This window comes from Lactuca saligna, chromosome 8 (assembly GCF_052625555.1).
Source record: "Lactuca saligna cultivar CGN05327 chromosome 8, ASM5262555v1, whole genome shotgun sequence".
Classification (NCBI taxonomy): domain Eukaryota; kingdom Viridiplantae; phylum Streptophyta; class Magnoliopsida; order Asterales; family Asteraceae; genus Lactuca; species Lactuca saligna.
Genome location: NC_136424.1, coordinates 60751621 through 60774673, shown reverse-complemented (window position 1 = coordinate 60774673; position 23053 = coordinate 60751621). Strand labels below are relative to the sequence as shown.

General features: G+C 36.9%; 1 protein-coding gene across 1 annotated transcript; it reads right to left on the bottom strand.

Annotated features, from left to right (window-relative positions):
• Positions 1-15439: 15439 nt before the first annotated feature.
• LOC145011275 (TMV resistance protein N-like) lies at positions 15440-21986 on the bottom strand. The gene is made up of 6 exons (XM_078969961.1): positions 21836-21986; positions 19612-20318; positions 18160-19264; positions 17844-18065; positions 16523-17343; positions 15440-16444 (listed from the first exon to the last, which is right to left on the bottom strand). Exons 2-5 carry the CDS (start codon positions 20229-20231, stop codon positions 17242-17244), a joined length of 2049 nt encoding a protein of 682 aa, XP_078826087.1. The 5' UTR covers positions 20232-20318; positions 21836-21986; the 3' UTR covers positions 15440-16444; positions 16523-17241.
• Positions 21987-23053: the final 1067 nt, after the last annotated feature.

Here is a 23053-nt window from a genome sequence, read left to right as displayed (position 1 = left end):
TTGATGAGAAGATGAGTGCCTTCTCTACTAAGATGGTGGTTATGATGGGGGTACGTACGTTGACATTCCGAGAGTTACAAACTTATGGAGCTCCAGACTATCATGGGGCTAGGGACCCCAATGCTAGCAATCGGTGGCTGACTGATGTCGCCAACGCTTTTCATACCAGTTGTCCCGAGGGGGACAAGTTCCAGACTGAAAGTGCTCATTTTGCTAGTACCTTTAAAAATAAGGGTAAAAGAAAGAGAAAATAAGTTGCTACTAAGGGACTAGTGTAAAAGAAACAACATTTAGGTAGTGATCAAAAGAAAAAGAAAATCGGGACTTCATAAATGCTTCTTTCGTCAAAAACTTTGTCATTTGAAGTTGGATTGTCCTAAATACCACACTTGGCGGGTTAAGAAACACATAATACATGTTTTGGTCTATTTTAAGATTAATTTAGTTTATGTACCTAGAAATACTTGCTGGATAGATTCTGGTGCTACTACTTACATAAGTGTTTCTATGTAGAGTACCTGAGTTACCGAATACCAAATGATGCTGAAAGATACATCTATGTATCACTACCCACCCGAACTGGTAGGTATTATTGTTCCTTCCGCATCCTAACAATGCAATATTGCTATCTACCAACCTAGTGAATGCTACGGCTACACCCGCATACTTACAACACTCTATCACTATCTGGCTGCTAGTGAATGTTACGGCTACACCTGCAGACTTACAACACTCTAACGCTATCTGGATGAATGCTACGGCTACACCCGTAGACCTACAACACTCTAACACTATCTGGCTGCTAGTGAATGCTACAGTTACACCCACAGACTTACAACACTCTAACACTATCTGGCTGCTAGTGAATGCTACGTCTACAACCGTAAACTTACAACACTCTAACACTATCTGGCTGCTAGTGAATGTTACGGCTACACCCGTAGTCTTACAACACTTTCCATACTGGGTCAAACACCCACTCAACCTAACACACAACTAAACTTGAATCCTAAGTGGAGTTCTACCCTGGTTCCCGAAACCTGCTGTCTGAGAGTCTCGAAGGATGTCTATGATGGGTTTTGTACAAACAATACTATGTGTGCATGCAACCCTAGAATTGGATCTATGTTTTCACTATTAGATACACAACATTATGAACACATGAAGAAACCCTAGCATGTCCTAGTATTTTCGAAATACACATAAAGGTTAGATCACATACCTCTTGTTGTTATATTGCAATAACAACTCAAGTCTTCAAACCCTAAGTCTTGAAAGCAAGTATCACAAGTGTAGTACCTCTAATGGCTCACAAACACCAAAAGCAATTGGATAGGCTAGAGAGAGAGAGAGAGAGAGAGAGAGAGAGAAAGAAGAGGTATGAAATTCGTCCCTAGGAACCCTAGACAAGGCATGGCCGAATTCTTATGGCCTTAGAAGTCTTTATATAGGTGTAGAGATTAGGGTTTAAGTCCTTATCCTTATCTAGTTGCTTGCCCACCAAGTGACCATAAGATAAGCCTTGAAAACCGTTATCCTTATCCTTTTGACGATTTCAAGGATATCTTATCTCTTGAATGCGTCCAACCCATATCAAGGATAATCATTACCCTATTTTGTAACTATCACATAATTACAATTCAACCCCTCTGGTTTAATTAATTACACTTGATCACTAAATTAATTCTTAATTAATTATTGACCAATATTAATTAAACAAATATAATTTATCCATTAATATATTATTCTTATAACATATTAATACATCATAATAACCTCTTTCTCTATTATTTCTCCAGTCAAGTTGCTCTGGTGAAGGCAACCGAAAAGGACCATGCACAATCGGGTCAAGTACTTGACAAATATGGTTACATGCTTAGAAACTAATCCAACAGTCTCCCACTTGGATAAGTATAGTAACTATAATAGTAAGTACAACCCGATTAGCAATCATAGCTCTTAAAGACGCTGTCGAACATTGATCTTATTAGTAACCTGTCCTTTAGATAAGGGATCATATATTCCTCCATTCCTTATATCGTATAGACGTGAGACATGGATTGAAATCATTCTCTCAGTCTATGTGTTGTTTCCCGATTTCCGATTTACGACGACCGACTAATTGAACAAATCAAATTAGCCCTAGCCCAGCCGAGCATTTATGTTTGTCATCACTAAATCATTGAGGAGCCCACAGATATCACTTTTATCCTACTTTGGGTAAAATGAACGGACAAACTTCGACTCAATGTTTGCTTGCACTCACTCACCGAATTACACACAACAATAAGATTTATCACACCAAGTTACTAGTGTGTTTACATATTATCAATGTGCAACCGATTCGCAAGATACAACTCACACATCTTGGTTTCAAGAATACTAGATATTATCGTCTCACCAATCGCTCGTGATAAAATCCATGAAACAATCTAGGTGAGCGAGGGTTTAATCCAATGCTCAAAATCATATTGATAAGCACTCATGAACGTTGCAACAAACATTTTCTATGTCCAATACACTTTAGACAATCTACAAACCAATTCATGACAGTCTTCTTTTATACCTACTTCCAACGTATGACCGACTGTGGACCATTTGAATAATTCAATTATTCTTAATAAAGTCAATTATTCTGGAAGTCAAAACATGCAAAGAGAAACACAATGATAATACTTAATCTTATATGACCCCAAACTTGTGAGTATAAATAAAACACATTTATTTAATCACCATATTGATTACTCATTATCCATTGTTTAACGTTTCAGATAATCAACTTTATAACTCGAATCATAACCACAATTATCCCATGCTCCAAGCATGCACACTTTGGTTTCCTATGGTCCATACTTTGTGAAATAGATCAATTAAAACTTTTCAAATGAAACTCATTTCACAATCCCCAATCTTTATTATTAGTGTAAGAATACCAAATTCTTGCCACCTTTTAGAATATGTCAAATTCTAATATTCTATGCAATGGTTCTCTTGTGAAGTCACGACACAAAAATCACAAAGACTCGGCCAACGAAATCACAAGGTACTATATCAAAATTTTTACAGAACAATTCTATAAATGTGATGTCTCTCACTCAAAGTACATTCCTTTGAACATTCTTTTGCATAAAATTTTCTAATCTAGACATAAATTCTTAATTTCCAACTCCCAACAATTTCTTAAGTTCATATTGTTGAATTAGTGTCTAAGTCCATAACTATTTTGGTATGTACTTGACCCGATGGTACATGGTCCTTTTGGGTTGCCTTCACCAAAGCAACTTGATTGGAGAAATAAATAAAGAGAGAGAGGTTATTATTATTTATTAATATGTTATAAGAATAATATATTAAAGGAGAAATCATATTTGCTTAATTAATATTGGTCAATAATTAATTAGGAATTAATTTTGTGATCAAGTGTAATTAATTAAACTAGAGGGGCTGAATTGTAATTATGTGATAGTTACAAAATATGGTAATGGTTATCCTAAATATGGGTTGAACGGATTCAAGGAGATAAGGATCCTTGAAATCGTCCAAAGGATAAAGGATAAGGGTTTTCAAGGCTTATCTTATGGTTGCTTTGTGGATAAGCAACTAGATAAGGATAATGACTGAAACTCTATCTCTACACCTATATAAAGACCCTAAGGCCTTAGAATTCGTGTACTTGTTCCCAAGGAGTCCTACGGATGAATTCTAACCTCTCTCCTCTCTCTTTATACCTTCTCCATTTGCTCTTGGTGTTTGTAAGCCATTAGAGGAGTGACACTTGTGACTCTAAGCATTCCAAAGTCTATTCAAGGAGGAATTGGGATTGTTATTGCTACATAACAATCAAGGTATGATCTTAAACCTAATTACATATTAATATGATTACTTGAATTCTAGAATTAGGGTTTATAGTCTTGGATTCAAAGAATGTACAATAGAGAAACCTAGATCCGAGCATTAGGGTTTGTATGAGCATATAGGATGTCTTATGACCATAACCCATCACATATTTCTAATACTAGATGCTTCGATAAGACTCTATCTAAGCTTCTCAAACTCATACACTTTTCCTTAGACAGCTCATATGTATATGTCTAAATGATTCTAGGACTCATATCAACAAGTCTAAAATGTTCAGACCCATTTGCCATTTCCCACAATTCGAACTATGATGAGGTATGCCGTAATCATAGTTGAATTTGTGAAACCCAAATCACATAATGCTATCTTCAAAATCTCTCTTAGTGAAAGCGTTTCCTCACAACCATTCTCATGAATGAAAGAAACCTTATGACACTTAGATTTTGTGTTGTATACATTCCCATCCATGTGAATTCGTCATAACCATAATCACAAGATAATGTCATTGACAAATCCAAACTCTTATGGATAGAAATTGTTCTTCTTAATTTCTTACCATCAAGGGTCCCACCATTACTTCCAAGTTATTGAGCAGCCCACCCCTTCATTTCAATGTACTTTCCATTGAACAAGGTGTCTTGCCCCTATACAATCCATTGAGAACTCATAGAACTCACATATACAGAAAACTCAATTGGAATGGCACAGAAAACAAAATAGTGTCAACACGATAGGTTGTAAACCTCAAGTCGTATGCTAGTGATGATTGATAAGGTTTATTCTTGATTTGTTCTTGAAACCTTTCAAGACCATTAAGACTCCCACTGACTCCTTGACATATAAGGTTCTCTTGTCAAGAAACATTTCTTGACAAACATATATTCAAGAGTTAGTGTAGTTTTATCAATACAAAACATTTCACATGATTGGTCCTAGTTGGTCTTTGTCTTATCCATGACATCACAACTTTTCAAATGTGCAAGAATAAGAAAACCTTTTCCCAAATTCTACATTTGATGAATGTTATAAACCTTCTTAATACTTGTCACTCAATTCACAATCTTGGAGTATTACTCTCTAAGACTTGATATTGGAACGGAGTATGACTGACTTCTTGATTTAACCATTTCCACAATTCTCGATTCCTCTTTTTAGACATACAAATTGTACTAAGACTCACTTAGAGGATCAATTGAGATAAGGTTCTTAATCATTAAGACTTATCATAAAACATAATAAAATGTACTCTCCCTTCTTCTTAGAGTAGAGAAACTTTTATCTTTCTGCCTGCTTGATTCTTCTTATTCGTTCTGTTATTGATTGAACTCTTTTAATCAACCTAGAATTATACTCAATCTTATAAGTATAACCATATTCACTAAACTTTAGTAAATCATGACAAATATCTTTGTCACTCTTGTGGTAGACTTGATCGATGTACGACCTAGTGTACTCAATCTCTCAGTCCTGAAATTGACACTTTGTCATAAATCTGTCTAAATTTCCCAAGTGTGAAAGTTTTCATTCATCATGCAATACTTGTTGCACGATTCCAAGTTCCTATCCACTTGAAACTTGGGGGACGAGAAACTCTCCCTATTTGGTAAACTCTTGATACTTCCACAAATAACCTAATTCAGAATCAAATCCATTTAGCTAAGTACACAAACATCAATTTTTCATATATGTCATTGTAAGGATAAACAAATAAGATAAAACCAAAATTTATTTTATTTATAAAAGAAACGGAAAACATGTCCTTTCAATGCAAAATTCGAATGAAAAACTATGTAAACAAATACTCCTAACAAATCTATCATAACTTCCTAAGCTCAAACTTTGATCTTCGAATCATGCGATTGTAATCCATTTCTTCGTGATCAGACTCATCTTGCTCTTCCATCAAACTTCCTCTCTTTTCTCTAATCCTCCAAAACATGCAAATGTAATCTTATCACATTATGTATAAAGAATAGGAATTTAAAGGAGTTAGATAGTGGATTTTATACCTGAAGTAGAGTCATACTTCTTGACTCTCTCATCTCTTAGACTCTTCAGTTCCTATGGGTAGCTTTGTATCCATTGCCCCTTCTTTTGGCAGCAGAAACAGGTGGGTTTTTCTAGAGTGTCCATGAAAGCATGGTTGGTTGAATTAACAAACAAATATGCTCCATTACTTTGCCAAATCATTTCTGATTCAGTAGCAATAAGCATGTAAGTTAAGTCAATGAGGGTCGCGTCAAGATCCATTATATAATACTCTCTTATGAACTTATCATATGATTTAGGGAGTGATTGAAGAACCCAGTCCACAGCCAACTTATTAGGAAAAGACGCACCTAACATAATCAACCTATCAATGTGTGATTTCATCCCTAGGACATGAGCACACACAGGTTTACCATCTTCATGTTCCATTGCCAAAAGGGTTTCAGTGATCTTGAACCTCTCAAATCTTCGATCTTGTGGGTCGGGGAGAACAACGGGAGGAGGAGGAGGGAGTGAAATCAAGCTACTCCACATTGACCCTTCACTTTGAAAGAAGATTTTACTTTCAACATGAACACTTTTTCCTTGGGATTCGGGAAGACCACGGTTAGAGTCAGACATCTACAAAATGGGATAAATTTCAAGTTAGTTGATTGAATCCTTAATGAAACACCAAAATGAGACATTAAGGCTAGGATCCAACAACATTATTTACACATTAGAAGAGGGATGTCGTAATCCAATATGCAAATAATTTGTAGGTTAGTGAATGATGATTCACTAATTCTTCACCATGAAAAACATAAAGGCTTAAGTTTTAAACGTATTAAGAATTCCTAGATTTCCTTTGAGATTCATTAAACTTTTTCAATTGCATGTTTAAATCTCGATATGCCCCTCTCGTTTGTGACTGGGATGCCGAGGATCACAAAGTGGGTGTGAATAACCATGCAAATCTACATGGTGCCCTCATTGTAACAATCACCTATTCGATGTGCCTGTAAACCACACATGCTCCATCGAACTATGACAAACAATGAGTCACCCTTTTCCACCTTTGCTTAGAACCCAATTAGTGTTCCGGCTAACCACACACGCTCCACTAACTTCTTAGAAAGGTTGCAAAGTGCAATTTCATGGGATTGCATCAATTTCACTTTTGCCTAAAGTAACTAGGATTGCGAATTTGCAAAAGCGTTTAGTTACTTTACATAGATTCATTATACTTATTAATGAAGAGAGGATTGCCCTATCCAACCCGTTCGGCTAACGACCCTGCACCAATTAAGGAAGCGGTGGGTAACAGTGGATACCCATTAAACGACCATTTCATAGGTCATAACCTTATACCCCCCCTTATAGATCGGCTTCTTGAATGAGGCCTACTAACGGTAAGACTAGCATTTTAGTTATACATATATAATATTAGACTTTTAATGTTATACATAGTATAAGAGTGTATTTTACACTTTTAAAATACTAGGTGGTTTAAATTTTATAAATTACACTTTTTAAAATTTAAACCATATCATTATGGATTTATTAACTTTCTTTTAATTATACACTTAATTAATTTAATAAACCATAATGGTGTAATTTGAACTTTTCAAAATTAGGGTTTTAGAATTTAAACTTTCAAAATTAAACTTTTAATCAAACAATTTAAATTCCAAAACTATAGGGTAGTTTTGAAACTTTTCAAAATAATTAGATTTTAATCTCACTTTAAAATTTTTGAATTTAAGACTATTTAAATTAAAATTTTAAATATTAAAACTCTTGATTTAATAATTATCTTGAATTAAACTATTAATTTAAATTATTAAATCATAGGGGATTATCTAAATCATAAAGGATAATTACAAATTAAACAATTAATTTATCCTAATCATTTTAATCCCTCTAAATTTCGAAAATCATAGGATAGGATAATTCAAAATCTTTAATTACCATATATAACCATTAAAGGATAATTACAAGATATGGGATAATCCAAATCCCTAAAATTTAGGATCTTATCTTGGGGAGGAGGCTAATTTTGAAAATCATTGGGTTTTTCAAACCCTAGATTTTGAAATCTTGAGGCTTAAGGAAAGGATTTAAAAACCCTTTCAGATTTTCGCAAATTAGGGTATAGAAACCCTAATCTCGAAATTTCTAGCCTCCCAGGGTTTATTGGCTATAAACCCTAATATGTCAAGTTCATACAATTGAATAATACTAATTGAAAGCAAGTTAACCAAATGCTTTAATACCACTGATGGGTTTTGCACAAACAATCCTATGTGTGCATGCAACCCTAGAATTGGATCTATGTTTTCACTATTAGATACACAACATTATGAACACATGAAGAAACCCTAGCATGTCCTAGTATTTTCAAAATACATATAAAGGTTAGATCACATACCTCTTGTTGTTATATTGCAATAACAACTCAAATCTTCAAACCCTAAGTGTTGAAAGCAAGTACCACAAGTGTAGTACCTCTAATGGCTCACAAACACCAAAAGCAATTGGAGAGGCTATAAAGAGAGAGAGAGAGAGAGATAGAGAGAGAGAGAGAGAAGAGTTATGAAATCCGTCCCTAGGAACCCTAGACAAGGCATGGCCGAATTCTTATGGACTTATGAGTCTTTATATAGGTGTAGAGATTAGGGTTTCAATCCTTATCCTTATCTAGTTGCTTGCCCACCAAGTAACCATAAGATAAGCCTTGAAAACCCTTATCCTTATCCTTTGGACGATTTCAAGGACATCTTATCTCTTGAATTCGTCCAACACATATCAAGGATAATCATTACCCTCTTTTGTAACTATCACATAATTACAATTCAGCCCCTCTAGTTTAATTAGTTACACTTGATCACTAAATTAATTCTTAATTAATTATTGACCAATATTAATTAAACAAATATAATTTCTCCATTAATATATTATTCTTATAACATATTAATAAATCATAATAACCTCTTTCTCTATTATTTCTCCAGTTAAGTTGCTCTGGTGAAGGCAACCAAAAAGGACCATGCACAATCGGGTCAAGTACTTGACAAATATGGTTACGGGCTTAGACAATAATCCAACAGTCTGCTGCTTAGGCCCCCAGCGAAAGGCCACCGACTTCTTGGTCAGTCAAGTCAAAAGAAATGCAATCTCGAAGAAGTCCTGTATACATCTCCAATAATAACCCGCTAGACCCAGCAAACTCCGAATCTCAGATGGAGACCTCGGAATCTCCCACTGCATCATGACCTTTATCTTGGCCGGATCGCCTAGAATACCCCTTCTGGTGGACAAGGTGACCAAGAGATTGCACCTCGCGCAACCAAAACTCACATTTGGGGAACTTTACAAAAAGTCTCTCCCCCACTTAGATTCGACTAAGTCTTCACTGCACGTGAGAGCTGAAGGATTCCCAATCCTTCTTACTTCCTAATAGTCCATTGCCGACAATCTGAGCTTACCAATGCTAATGATCAATTACCAGTCAAATCTTGAGATCGCCCATCCTCGGAAATATTGATGAGTACTCTTGAAATCTGGTCCAGCCTGACACCTCGATCCACCTCCCTTGCTGACAACTAGAGGCCTTCATCTTCACTCTAGCTGATGAGTCCTCGTTCCTACTTCCAATCTTGCAGTACCACTAAACTCTAACCAAACACAGCCAATGCGAAAATACAATTCTCTTGAACATCCAATGACCAACCACTTATGCATCTAACACGGGCAACTGACATCACTATCTTCATGCTACCGATCCTTTCCTAGCAACAGTAGTGCCTTGAACTCCAAAGTTCATCCATAGACCATTGTCGACCACACCTGAACCATGATAGAGCAATTGAACGCTAACTTCACTGAAGAACTATCGCTCTAACTTTGACTGGGTATCCTCTAAATAATACTCCCACACAAATCCCGACAAAGATCTGGAATGATAACGATCCACGCGGAACCCACTCCGTAAAATGTGTCGCTCTGTGGGTTCATCAAGGACTTTTTGGCATGCAGGATGACATATGTGATCCTTGATAACCCAAATACTGGCAGAAATATGACCCGAGATCTGGCATATCCAAACTTACTCACAATTCCAAAGTGATACATATTCCCATCATCCATCTATTAGCAGTAGAAGATGATATACCCGTAATATATGGAGGAATACTGATCACCTTTAGCTGACATGATCAACCCTGCCACACCTGTAGCAGCCTAAACCCTTGGGGGTGACAAACTCCCTTGTGCACTTTCTCGTACGTGCTGCACTGAATCCGTCCCTGCTGGCCTTTCACCCGATGATCGGAGGTGACGGGCCTCTTCCCAGGACCCTCTAGTATACGTACCTGTCATGAACCTCTCTTCTCAAAGTGCTCTAATTCGATCTCGCATTTGCAACCTTTTGGAAATCATATCCTTCAGGGTCTGACACCCTGCCACGCTCACTAGCTCACAACCAATGGCTAAGCTGCAACAGCTGGAACATCCTCTGTCCCCAAACTAGGTCACAAACTCTTCCCCGAAGCTTCTCAGATTCTCCAAGACTCTCACCAATTCGAGTATGGATCTCGTGCTTTCAGTAGTATGGGCCCAATACTACCTTCCACACCTATCCTTACTTTCCTCAACAATCCTCATGAATCCTCTAAGTCACTTCCTCAAACTAGTACACCCAAGTCTCACTGAGCCTCACTACTAACCCACTGAAACATATCCTAGGTTTTCCTAGGTTCCTGTATCCACCCAGTCCTCAGCTGTTGAAAGATTCCCAATAATGTCAATGGGCTACCTCATGAATATAGCCACATGCAACAAAGATCAGATAATCCTTCGAGTAATAGACCCATCCCTAGAACGGTTGGACTCAGACAAAAGTTGCGCAATAGGGTCAAATCTATCACTTTGAGATTATCCAGTTTGTGCCACATGTAACTTAGCATATTCACTTAATAGCTAGCTCACATTACTAAGAGTCCCACAAAGCACAAAACAAGCAACATGTAGGCAATGGAAAATCTAACCAAAATATTCCAATCAAACCATCATATCCTCTAATCAGGAATCTATACATGCAATTCAAAGGCTCATACAATCAGACATAACCTAAACAGGCTATCGTATCACCGACTGATCAGTACTAGCATGCAAGTCTACAAGCACATATAATAGGCATATAAGGCATCCTCTTAGATCCTTAGCCCTAACACACCTTGTTCTTTTCAAAGTTCTTTTCTCTTTTCAAATTTCTTTTTATAAAAAGGGTTTTACTTTTGAAAATGTTCATTCCAGGTCCTTAGTTTAAGTTCAAACACACCTGAGAGTGTGCCCGAATCCCTCAAACCAAGGATCTTATACCAACTTGTAACATCACAAAAATACAGGCCAAAAATTTCGTTTTAATTAAGTTATTACATAAAACTATCAGTATAAAATCATTCATAATAATACATAATGTCAAAATCAAAGTGTCAATAATCAAAACATGGTATCATAAAACCATATCAGAGTGTAATCCCAAAGATCTCGTCTACGGAAAACACGGGGTGATGCGTTGTGATCAAGCCGACTCCTTTCCTTTTAAAATGAAGTACCTGAAGCCAAAATTCAAAACCGTAAGCACAAAGCTTAGTGAGTTCCCCCATCATACCACATACCATACAATACACATACTGCCAAGCATATTTGGGTGTCGGCCTACCCCTTCGGTATCTTTTAACCGGTATCTGGGGATGGTTTCACCCCTATCATTACCACATAATAACATAGCATAACATACATAAATATACTATCAAGCATATCTGGGTACCCGACCTACCCATTTGCTATCTTTCAACCGGTAACCGGGAGCTAACCTCCCCTTCGGTATCTTTCAACCGGTAACCAGGGGACTATTTCACCCCTACCACTACCACATAATAACAAAACATAACGTACTGCTAGGCATGCATGGGTTCTGACGACCCCTTCGGTATCTTTCAACCGGTATCTGGGGGCTATTTCACCCCTAAAAACTACTAACACATATAACAGAGCATCCTAGCACATAGAGCATATCAGATAGTTGCAAACCAGACAATTATGACAAAGACAATCATCTCATACATAGTCACCTATTAATGGGCCGACATTGGTGCCTTAGACCCACCTCTACTGGAAGATAACTCACCTCACATTGCTGAAGTCCCATAGACATAACCCCCAGCTGCTGGATGAAAGATTCCCGAACTGTCAATATCAAAATATCACCCAATTAATAATTGGGCTCCAACACATAAACATAAATACATACTTTGGGGTAAATACTACTTTACCCCTAACTTAGCTTTATCCAAGCCCAAGGCCTAATCTAAAGGCCCAAAAGTCAATTGTGAGTCAAAGCCTAACATATGGCCCAATTTTCCAAATTGGGCCCAAACCTTTACACGGTCTTATTCAAAGGCCCAACCATTTAGTCTAGTCCATACACTTGGCATTTCAATGGCCCAATGTCACATAATCATCTAGGCCCAAACTATGGCTCATCTATGGCCTAATTTTCCAAATTTGCCCCAACCTCATATGGGCCCTACCCTAAAGCCCATCTAATTATTATGGTCTATTGATTATTCTTGGATGGCCCATTATTGGGCCAAACCCCAAAATCCAATAGAAAGGCTCAACACAAAGCCCAAGTGAAACTAGGGTTTCACATAAAATGATAATTAGGGTTAGGTGTTTCTCACTTAATCCATTAACAACTTAATCTATTAATTCCATTACTCTACTAGGTATATCATATGGTGAAGTTGGGCTTATTACATAATTCCATTCAAATGGCCCAAATGTGGGTCCCGATAGGTCCAAGCCCATAAACCAATATTAGGGTTTTCTAAACCCTAATTAGGGTTTCCAACGCCATCTTAGCCCAATTGGCCAAATAGTTAGGTCTTTTGATCAATTAAGGTTTATTAGGCCCATTAGGGTTTCACTAGGCCCATTAGTCACATGTTTAGGCTTTTAGGCCCATTAAGCTTCATTGGGCCCATTAGGGTTTATTAGGCCCATTAGGGTTTTAGTCCCTTATCCAAACTTCCCAAACGACATCCAAACACCAACAAGCACACCGCCACCCAACACGGTGGCTGGTGGCGGCAGGAGGCGACACCCACCACCTCACGGTGGTGGTTAGGGTTTCTTTCTTATTATTCCATTTTTTGTTACAATTTACAATGGAAATACCAAAAGTAACACACACACAACCACCCTAGTGGCAGGTTGGTTGGCGGTGGCAGGTGGTGGTAGCCACCACCTCACGATGGTGGTGGTGGCTTTTCCCGATTTTCCGGCCAAACAACACCATACACACATACACACCAATAATGGAAACACACCTACCCATGCTTCTGTTTACAAGCACCTAGCCACCCTCCCAATGGCGCACAACGACGGCAACAACGGTTGATGGCGGCGTTAACTGCAATAACCACCATGACCGGCTGCCATGGTGGTTCTTCACGACATTACTCGGCAAAAGGCCTGCTTATGCGCACACAACAACCCCTTAGGGTGGTAAACGATAACCGGAGCAACAAGGTGAGTACACCGACAATGGTCTCGGTGGTTTTATGGCTCCAACACGGTAACAGTGGCCTGAGACGCAACAAGAGAAAGACGGAGGAAGGGGCGATGATGAGACCGACGGCGTGGCAACAGGCAAGCAGCAATAATGACGAACACAACACCCTCCGTCAGCTGTGAGACAACAACAACAACCTCGCGATGGTGAATCTCGACCGTAACAATCGAATGTGAGTTGTATTAGCGGGGAGTAGCCGTGACTTGCTGCTGTGGGACGATCTCGGAAGCAAAAGGTGGTCGGAACGGACCAGCAATGGCCGAGTAGGGCTTGAGCGGCAACAGAAGAGTATAAAAAGAAGAAGAACGACGGAAAGGTGGCAGTGGCGCTCACGGCTTCACCAGTGGTCTTCCTTGTCACCGATAGCAGGGGCACAACGATGGTTTAGGGTCTCGACGATGGAGGAAGAAGCGGCTGAAGATGAGGGTGGCGGCCGGCGACTAGAAGTTATAAGGTGGCGGCTGAGTGTTATCATTTAGGGTTAGGTTCTAATACACCTAACCATATATATGGAGGCTGCATGAGAGGGGTAGCGGGTGTAACCGTGTTCATCAAACTTCTGCCCATTTTAACCATATCAGCCCCTCCCCACCAGAATTATTTCCGAACATATCCTAGAATTTACCATTTAAACCCTGACCTCGAAAATCCTTTTCAAATCAAGTCCCATAAATTAACAAACAACCCATATCTTCTAAAATCTTTACAATTCAGCTCCCTATGATACCCCTATAGCCCCCAATATCTTAATTATGACATATTCATCCCTTCCACCTCTTTTCCTTTCAAATTAAATCCAAATAATTACCACGGAGCCCCTGTCTTCATAAATATTTACAACCTAAGTCCGAAACTTACACTTTTAACCCCAAACTTCTAGTATTATGACAATTAGCCTTTCGAGACCAACCTTTGATATATAATTATTTATTTTAGGGCTATTATTCGTTCATTAAGTTTATCTCTTTAATTATTTAATAAATGGGGTGTTACATCATCAAAGACTAATTATTGACTATTGATATTGATTATGTCAGCCTATGAAACTCTTTTTCTTGTAGTGATATGTAGGAATACATAGATGATATAATGTTCTGAAATATGAGGGAATAAGTAGGTTTCATATCAGATTCTACTCATGAGATTATCAGGTGCTTTGCACACATTAACTAATATATATTGTACAACTATACTAAATTTGCTTAATAGGACCAATACTCAATGCCACAATAAGCAATTACACCAATATATCTACGAAAAAACTATAGCATAAACTAGACAGACTTTTAATACAGGATCCACAAATTTTATATGTTAACCAAAGAAACAATATTTATCTGACAACCCCTCCAAAATTGTTCTTGCAATCTCCGATGCAACCGTAGAGCAACAAGCCTCTTGGGTTGGAAACTGGCTATCAAATTTGTAGGATAACAAGACCAACAAATAAGTTGCAACTTATTAGAAAGATAATTAGGCCCTTCAACATGTTGGTGATAGAAGAGGGGCACATAAAGGAACTTTGGCTTCATGTTTTCAACAAGCTTAGGATAACATGATGAAGAACCTTGATGTATTATCTATTTAATCTTGTCATTTGCCTGCAATAAAGAAATAAAATGATGAAAGGGCTGAGCTAGAATATACGTGATATGCATGTCTATGAAAGACCTAAATAGCCTCATTATGTTATAATAAACTGGCACCATACATCATGTCTACCTTGTGATTTATATTGAATATTAATTTCTAGTAGTAATTAATTACTATTACTATTGGCCTGGTGTATTTCAAATAGAGGATCATATATGCATATAGAGGTAAAGTACATTGGTCAATGCTGTTTAGATGTGTTCAAACAAGCTAATGCAAAGGTTAAGTGATTTTAGGTTATTTTACATGTTATTTCAGTTTAGTAGAGTATAAGTACAAGTCTTGTATTTGAGGGTACGTATCTTTGAACAAAACTAGTTGTGTGAGAGATCACTCGGGAGAGACTTGGCCTTTCAAAAGCCAAGAACCTTTGGTATTTCTTTTTTATTTCAGTTTCAATCGAAGGAATAAAAGTTTACAATTTGGCAAATAAACCCTGTCATGGAATAGAAGTAGTGCTTTCCTTTATAAATACAAAGTGTAGTCATATGAATTAGCTAAAGATTATATACAAATCATTCTCTTTCAATACTCAAAATATTTTATGGTATCAAATCAGGAGTTTTTACTGTGATATGCAATCATCTTCAGGACATTTGTTCTCCTCCATTTGCAATTTATTTCTCAATGTATATTGCAGTGTAATCACAATCATAAGTTCAGAGTGCGGACTATACAAACTGGCAAAGAGTCGAGATATCTATTGGTGTACGGGTTTTGTTAGATGTTATATTGCCATATAATATTGATATAAGACTTTGAATCATCTTGGATAATAAATGCCTTATACTCATCATTTTCCTCATCCCAAAATTCTGAGGAATCTGTTGAAACTTTTGTTGTTTGCATGGGATCATCCTTACTTTTTCTAGGAACAAGCTCAGCTGCAAACGAAGACCAACTGCTCTTTATGGAAAATGAAATAATATTGTATGATGGACTCAATGATGTAGTCCGCCTCAAAGAACAAAAGGAAACATATCCCACGTGTGTCCTAACATCTCCACCATATTCAGGCTCTGGTACCTCATTAGACTCCTGCCAAATCTCAAACCCAGAATCTTCTTCATCTGGATAGTGCTTGATGATTACATCTATATCCAGATGTCTGACAATGGTAACAACACGTATTAAAAGCCCACAAAAGTCATTGCACCAATCATCTGGAAGACGCAGTCTAAACGTGTCGTCATCAAATAGGTTCCAAATAGCATGTGGGGGATGCTTTGTAAATGTTTTCCCTCTAAAGAACCTGCCTGCAAACCCCTTTGGAATCTGATGCAGAATACTAAAACTGATAAAATGATTGTCAATAGCATTCCCCTGCCATGGAAAACACATATTCATTTATTTGTATGTTTGGATTAATTATTATGATAAAGATTGAAATTCAAAAGGTACCTGGAGCATGGAGTCTAGTAATATCTCACCAACAAGTGGACCTACTTTGTTGTCCCCTCGAAGTGAGACTTTCCACAACCATTTACAGTTTGAGATATCTCGAAAGCTTTCAAGCGAGTCACAATAATCCGCTATAACAATAGCTATACTTTGTGGCAGCTCTGATAATTCTACAAGTTCTTTGCAGAATGACACGTCGAGCCATTTGAGCCGAGGAAATCGCAAGCAACTAAAACTTAACTGTGAAAACTTATTTCCATATAGATTGAGTTCTTGTAAGTTGGGAAACTCTAAAACATCAGAGCCTATGTCTTCATCTCCCAAATTGCTCCAGCAGAGATCCAACTTCCTTAAGAAACGAAGTTCTTGCAAGTTGTGAAAAAACCCTAACCGACATAAACAAGGCTCCTCAACACAACATTCTACACCAGGAAGATTGCTGCAACCACACCTCCAACAATTAACAAAAATTTTTGAACACGATTCTATGTAGGATGCAACCTCATGATCACCACTATTATCCAAATTAAGATGTGGTAAATTCTCCATCTTCTTTTGTTGGATCTTTGGAAACTGAACAAATTTGAGGTGCCCTTTGAATGAAAGGGTCTTGAGTTTCTTTAATCCCATAATGGGTGGAAACATATCAAGACCCCCACATTGTTCTATAGATAAGAAAACAAGCTTTTCCAAGTAGCCAATTGAAGGATGAATTTCTTCTACACACGGAATCTTTCAAGATTTGGAAGGCCATTAAAATCTGGTGTCATGATTAGGTTATACATATCACAAATTCTCAATAACTTCAAACTTGGCAGCAACTGTTGAATACAAGTGCAAACAAGTCAAAAATGTATCAAGGTGATAAGATTCTGAGGAAAATGGCACGCACAGAGACAGACAAACACAGCTATAGACTTTTTATATGTGATATAATAATTAGACAGAAATACTAGTTCCTTCCATCCGCAAATGGAAATCATCTGAAGTGTTCAACTGGTTAATAAGATATCTATAATATAATCAACAAAAAATAGATTAAAATTTTACCTAAATAGTAACATAGAATTTATTTTTGAAAAACAAAAGGAAATTTGTATCTATGTTAAGACAAAAGGATATTTAGACGGAGGATGGGTATTTACATAAATACCATGGATTACAATGAATAATATATCAATAAACAAGTTATATTTTGAATATTTTATAATTATTAAGACCAAGGACAGTCACAGAAGTGATACACATCAACATCAGATTATTCATCATCAACTTTGTTATCATCTGTTAATTAGATAAAGTGACAAACAATAAGAATTACCTTACAACCCTCCCAAAGTTGGTTTTGCGAACCCGAGAACAATATAAGACAACAAAGCTCCCTTAGTGGAATGTCATTAAACAATGATTTTGCAGGATCACCAAACGATTCTATATACCGAAGGTTCTTCATGTATGCAACAACCGAATGAAGATCTTGTTCTTGATTTTTTGCTGGCTGAAACCGGAAAACCATTATAATTGCTTCAATATTGTCAAGTTCCTGTGATAGAGGAACAAAATAGTGTCAGGATTAATTCAAAAATGTTTGTTTATACATACATAATATATCATGCAAAGCTTAGCTTAAACATTACCTTGGTTGCATCTATATCACATATTTTTGCAACATCTTCCTCCTTCCAAACTCTGCTATGTTTTTCAGGATTGTTAGGACGTTCCCCTCTAACAATGTGGTGTCCCATTTCTTGCACCAGATCATGCATCTCAAAATGTCCATCTTTTGAAATAGTTATGAGAGCCTTTTGTATTAACACCTTCACTCCTATAACTGGATGAAAACCACAAGCCTCAAGTATCTCCATTGCCTCGTCTTTCTCCCTCCCCCTAAAGAAACATGCAATATCAAGGAACAACTCTCTTTCAACCTTTGTAAGTCCATCAAAGCTGATTTTTAGTGTTTCCACAATGTTATCATTTGGAATCTCTTTCAGCCTGGCTAACGCACTCCTCCACTCATTAATGTTTTTGTCACATAGAAAGGAACCAAGAACTGCAAGTGCTAATGGAAGCCCACCAGCATAAGAGACCACCTCTTTTATAAGCTGCTCATATTCTTCCATGGATGTGTAATCCCGGCGTGCATGCTTGCGAAAGAGCTTAATAGCTTCATCATTGTTTAACAAGCTAATATTGTGCTTAACATCGACTCTGTTTGCATTTAATACATGCTCATCTCTAGTTGTGATTATTATTCGGCTTCCTTCACCAAACCATTCATGTGATCCAGCTAACGCTTCTAGTTGGTCAAGCTTATCGACATCATCAAGAACAATAAAGACCTTTCTATGGCATAATCTATCAATTATCATGCGTCTTCCTTCCTCAACTCTCTCTAATTCCTGTACTTCCTTTTGTTTCAAAACGCCAGAAATAAGTTTTTTTTGCAAGCTTACCAAACCATTCTTGCTTGATTTCTCCCGGATATTTTTCACAAAGCAACACCCATCGAAATTGCTAGAGATCTCATCATAAATGGAAGATGCAAGAGTAGTCTTACCACCACCCCCAACCCCCCATATTCCGATCATGCGCACACCTCCCGACCCAATTTGTAACTCTAATTTCAAACGTTGCATCCGAGCCGCCATTCCGACCAAATTCTTATTGGCACTTAAGGGTACTAATTGCAACCTATGTGAAATCGTGTCAACAATTTCTTTGATAACCCTTGATTCATGCCTATACATTGGATATACAAGGATTATTAACACATACTCGAATTGACAAAAGACTACTGTGTTTAATGCTCCATAAAATTTCAGTCTCAAAATAGGACCTTTAAAGTTAATATCACAACTATATGTAGCATTTTTCTTGGGACACATTGAATACTTTCAAATAGCAAAAAACAAAGCAAGATGGATTTTTTGTTGTAGCTTGAAGCGATGCGTTAAGTAAGTAATTAGATTTAGAAGTCAATGAAGTCCATCATAACTTTAATTAGGCTTACAAGGTACAAGTGTCGGTGAGTTGTAGAGCATGCATATTCTAGGCATAAAAAGTACAAAAACAAAAAAGAACATTACCCGTTGGCAACATGCTTGGGTTCCCATCCAGAAAGGTTACTTGCATCCACAAGTGCTTTTCTCCAAGACTCAACCTTGGTTTTGTTCTCCAACTCATGTTTAGCAAATGCTTCTCTGTATTTTCGGTTTTGTTCTCGGGGGTTAAAGAGCCATCCCCAAAGGTCCTCCGTAACTGCTTGTCCCCAAGATTTAGCTTTCTTCTTGTTCTCTAACTCATGTTTGGCAAATGCTTCTCCGTATTTTCGTTTTTGTTTTCGTACATCAGAGGGATCCACACCATAGAATATGGGGATAATGATTTGGCTTTTTGTATCCTTGCATTTCATAATATATGCAAGTTCATCTAAGCACCATGAAGAGTCTGCATAGTTCTCTGAGAATATGATGACAGCAATCTGAGATTCTTCTATAGCTTTCATAAGAGATGGACCGATCGATTTGCCTCGAGGAAGTGTTTCTTCGTCCTTGTAGGTGTAGATCCCTTGCTGTTCAAGAGCTGAGTAGAGATGATCTACAAAATTCCTGCGAGTATCTTCTCCTCTAAAGCTAAGAAAAACATGGTACTTCCATGATTGAGAAGAAAATGCCGGAGCAGAAGGAGAAGATGATGAAGATGCCATGGATTTGTTGAGATAGAATGTATGTGGTTTGCGCACCTCAATGAAATGAACTTTATACCGAGAGATGTGACTAATTTTCAGTAAAACCTGTTATATCATGTAGAAAAATCTTTTCAGAACTCATAACTGCTCACAGTTGAAGTAACAGGTTACCATGTAGAAAATCTCATAACCAGTCCTTACATTTACTTTTTCATTTTTCGGTCGTAAAAACTCCTTTGAAGTCTAATACAAGTGAGAATTCTAAAGATAGGCATGAACTGATATAGGTAAAGTGAGTTACACAAACTAATGTTTTACTTTTAATTCTACATATTATTTTTCTTATACGACAAGAAGCAAGTTTCCCAGAAAAAAGAAAAAAAATTTAGCAGACTCCCTTTCTAAACTCAATAATTTAATTTTGTTTCTTTCAAAGTTCAGATCCCAATGATTCCCTTCTATTGTGTGAATAAAGTTGGTCACTTTGTTTACAAATAGCCTCTCCTCTTCAGTTCATGCTAAGAGTACACCCCATGAGTCAATTGAATAGATCCTACTACATAATTTCTTGTTTAGCGGAGTATCAATAAACAACAAAGTTACTTCAATCTTGATTTCCTAAACAGTCCCATTTTCATCTTCACCATTCTGATCCTCTAGGAAACTTCACACTCATATCATGGGTGCCTAGATTCAATTCTCTTTGGAGAGCAAGATATATGTTCACATTTATAATTTGATGTCAACATTTGTCTCTCGTAAGACAAGAGGACATATATTACAATTTTAAAGAGAAAATCACTAAGTCACTGTATTACAACTTTTACAATCATACAATCTACTAAAATTCACATTCGTAATCATCATTAAGTATAAGTCTATTGATTTACTCCCATTGTGTAAACATCCAACTGGGACATTATAGGTTTCAGAAGGCTTATTTTATGAAGTTATGCTTTTCCAATATCCACCAACACCTATAACTTGTATCCGTTTTAAAAAGGTTACCTTGAACTCACCAAAACCTATGTTTACACCAAAAGGAGTATTTGCATCACTAACCAGACTCGATTTGAAACACCACGATTGGTAATCAGTAAATGACTAGTACCTTTGATCAAATTATGATGTTATGTACTAATAATGAGTTTCATAAGTATTTGGTGCTTAAGTGTAGCAATATACAAATTCAAGTTGGGGCAAGCATACTTGGATTTGCTCAGCAAACACACAGGAGCGCGACAAAGGACCAACTCCCTGTTTCACTTTCTTTTTGTATCCACAACCCATACACACGTCATTAGTCATTTTCCTCCAAATTCCATTCATTTATAACATACACAACAGTATATTAACTTCACAGATTGTTTAATTTGATCATCTACTACACTAATTCAAAAACTTCACAACTTTGACTAAATTAGGTCAAAATACGTTTCTCACATTCCTGGCCGACATTTTTTTTAACTATTTGATAAAATTTACTCAATAAATTTATTAAAAAAAAAAAAAAAAAAAAAAAAAAAAAAAAAAAAAAAAAAAAAAAAAAAAAACTTCATTAACACTTCCGTTTCTTTCTTGGTAACTTATAATTCATCAATTTATCAATTTGAGGAACGTACCTCAGATCCCCAGAAACATCACACTTTAGCAGAAACCCTTTTTAGCTCTTTACATTGCAAGCTTATACTTCATCTCCATAGGATTCCTTAATATGTTCTTTTACATTGGATCAATTTGAGTAGGTAAGTACCGTTGACTCTTTCGGATCGATTAACGAGAGAATGAAAACAATAAGGAAGTAATTATAATCCTTTATATATTTACTCAAGTTTCAGAGTTTCATTATTAACCATCATACTTCTTCACGCTATCACCCCGTAACCCTTAAGATTGGGATATTTACAAAAATGGTCGCCTGATTTTGAAAGATATACAGAAATAATCTAGTTTTTTGGCTATTTGCAAAAACACATAAATACGACGATTGTGATTTTAAATATATAATAGTAAATATGTTGTACCAATTTTCTACCAATTATCTCATTGATGAGTCATTTCTCAAAAAAAATTATCTACCAATTTTCGACAATTATAAAATTCCTAATGTCATCAATGTTATATTTTGATGCGATTGTATCACGAGGTGTTTGTTTTTCCTTTTAAAATGGTTTTTTGACTTTTAACTTTTTCAAAAAGTTATAAAATTCCAAAAGTTGTTTGGTAAGCGATAAAGTATTTTTAAAAACAACTTTTATCAAAGCATAAAAACTGACATTTGCAAAAGTCATACATCTGTGATTTTTTGTGTCTTTTTGAACTTTTGAGGCTGGAAAAGCAAAAAGAATCTCAAACATTTTTTAAAAAACATCTTTTGAAAACATCTTGCGTCGGGTACTACACCGAGTACTGGATTCTGCCTCATGGTGTTCCTTTCCTTTCAAATGCTCTTCAGTGTAGTCTGATGTTCTTTAAGTGCTCTTATCTTAGCTTGGGCAGCCATCATCTCTCTTTGAAGTGATACTACAAGGTTCCTAGTTTGACCATGTTCTTCGTCTAGATGACGAAGATTTGCAGTGTTAACTTGTGGAGAGGTGTTGGCTTCCAGTGTCCGGTTAATTGATATCCTCGCTTGGTCAGTCTGGCGAGTGATGTGTTGTACTATTACAAGGAGGGCCCTGTCAGATGATCCTCCATTACTTATGTTATAGAAATCTCTGTTCATACAAATGGAGGGCGTTGTCCTTGTTGGTGACTCCACCTTTATAGTTCCTTACCCCATGCTGGTGTCGAACCTTCAACATGTGGTCTGGTTGCTGGGTGTTGTACTCCTTGTGGTG